Consider the following 1,327-nt stretch of genomic DNA (forward strand, 5'->3'; position numbering starts at 1 on the left):
ACTTTCTAGACTTACGCCTAATTTGCGCCTCACGCTTAGACAAACACCTAATTTTTGCATTTCGATACTTTCGCCTCTCCACAAGGGGCGTTTTTGGCTATGTCTCGCCTCGGCGCGAGCCCTTTGATTGACTCTTAACACATCACACACTTTTCTTTTTACGAATCATATTTAGCGCAGACACTTTCCTTATTTTCCTTCTTCCGGTCACTCAAATGACAAACGTTACCGCACTCTCTTGCAGGGTGGATCTACCATCCGAGTTACGGATTTGCCCGAACTCGGTACTTTTATCCAGATTCTGTATCTGCGTATGTGTAAGTAATCTATCCAGTAAGCAAGACGTGTTGTAGTCCAGAGCTGATAAACTTGAAACTTTGGATCCGCCTCAATCAAAAATCAAAATCATGGTTGATTCACTAACATCAATCTACAATATTGTTTGCTATGATCAAGATACTGATAGTTCAGCCCCTAAAATCTTTGGGAACATCAACAAACAATACACCTTAGGCTTTTTGAACAGCCATTAGTGATTCAGTATATACAAGAAAAATTCAATACAAGTTACAACAAACACAATACACCTCTCAGCTAGTACTAATGCACAGAAATGAAGCAACTTACTCTTCATGAGTAGGTTTATCCCCTTTAACTTCAACTCCTTCATCAAGTTTGGACATAGGTTCTTTCTTATGGACGCGGTGGCGCCTCTCTCTTGCATATATTATCCAGAATGTAACAGAAAGTAGCACTGCAATAGTTACCATCACTAGCCCAACATACACGCGTTTGCTGTATTGCAGCAGACCAGGACAATGTATGTTGTATATGTCACCAAAAGTTTCCCTAACAAAATCACAATTTTGCAGTTCAACCAAGAATGGACTATAATGGTACAATCCAGAGCTCATGTTTACAGCAGCAGCCATCTGGCTGTAGAGTGTCGGAGTCAGACGTCCCGGTGTGATACAAATGCCGCTCGGAGAAACTTGACAGACATAGTTGTTCAAAACCTTCACGATGTAAAACATTGACCATAATTGAGTTTCCGTTATATACACTGACAATATAAAGATCTTTACTATGATAGCATGTATACCTGAGTTGCATTGTCCAAGTCCACTTCAGCAGGACCACAGTTGTGAGATGTTAAGTCGGGATTAAACAGATTGCAAAGGATCGGCAGCACAGGTCCTGATTGATTGTAGTAAAAAGGAGCAAAGTTGGGAGAGAAATTGATGTTAGAGACGTTTGTAATAACCTGGTTGACAATATCAACCAGGTTATAACTCACTTCCTTGCTTTTGGTTAGTGTTTCTTGTGC

At 40.5% G+C, this 1,327-nt stretch overlaps 1 protein-coding gene across 1 annotated transcript; it reads right to left on the reverse strand.

Moving 5' to 3' along the window:
• Positions 1 to 388: 388 nt before the first annotated feature.
• LOC124891485 lies at positions 389 to 1,327 on the reverse strand (the record flags this gene model as incomplete). The annotated part of the gene is given in 2 exon segments (XM_047403217.1): positions 389 to 1,016; positions 1,103 to 1,327. Coding segments are annotated over 2 exon segments (618 nt in total), but the record flags the coding sequence as incomplete, so codon positions are not given.

The sequence above is a fragment of the Capsicum annuum genome, unplaced genomic scaffold, assembly GCF_002878395.1.
Source record: "Capsicum annuum cultivar UCD-10X-F1 unplaced genomic scaffold, UCD10Xv1.1 ctg36161, whole genome shotgun sequence".
Classification (NCBI taxonomy): domain Eukaryota; kingdom Viridiplantae; phylum Streptophyta; class Magnoliopsida; order Solanales; family Solanaceae; genus Capsicum; species Capsicum annuum.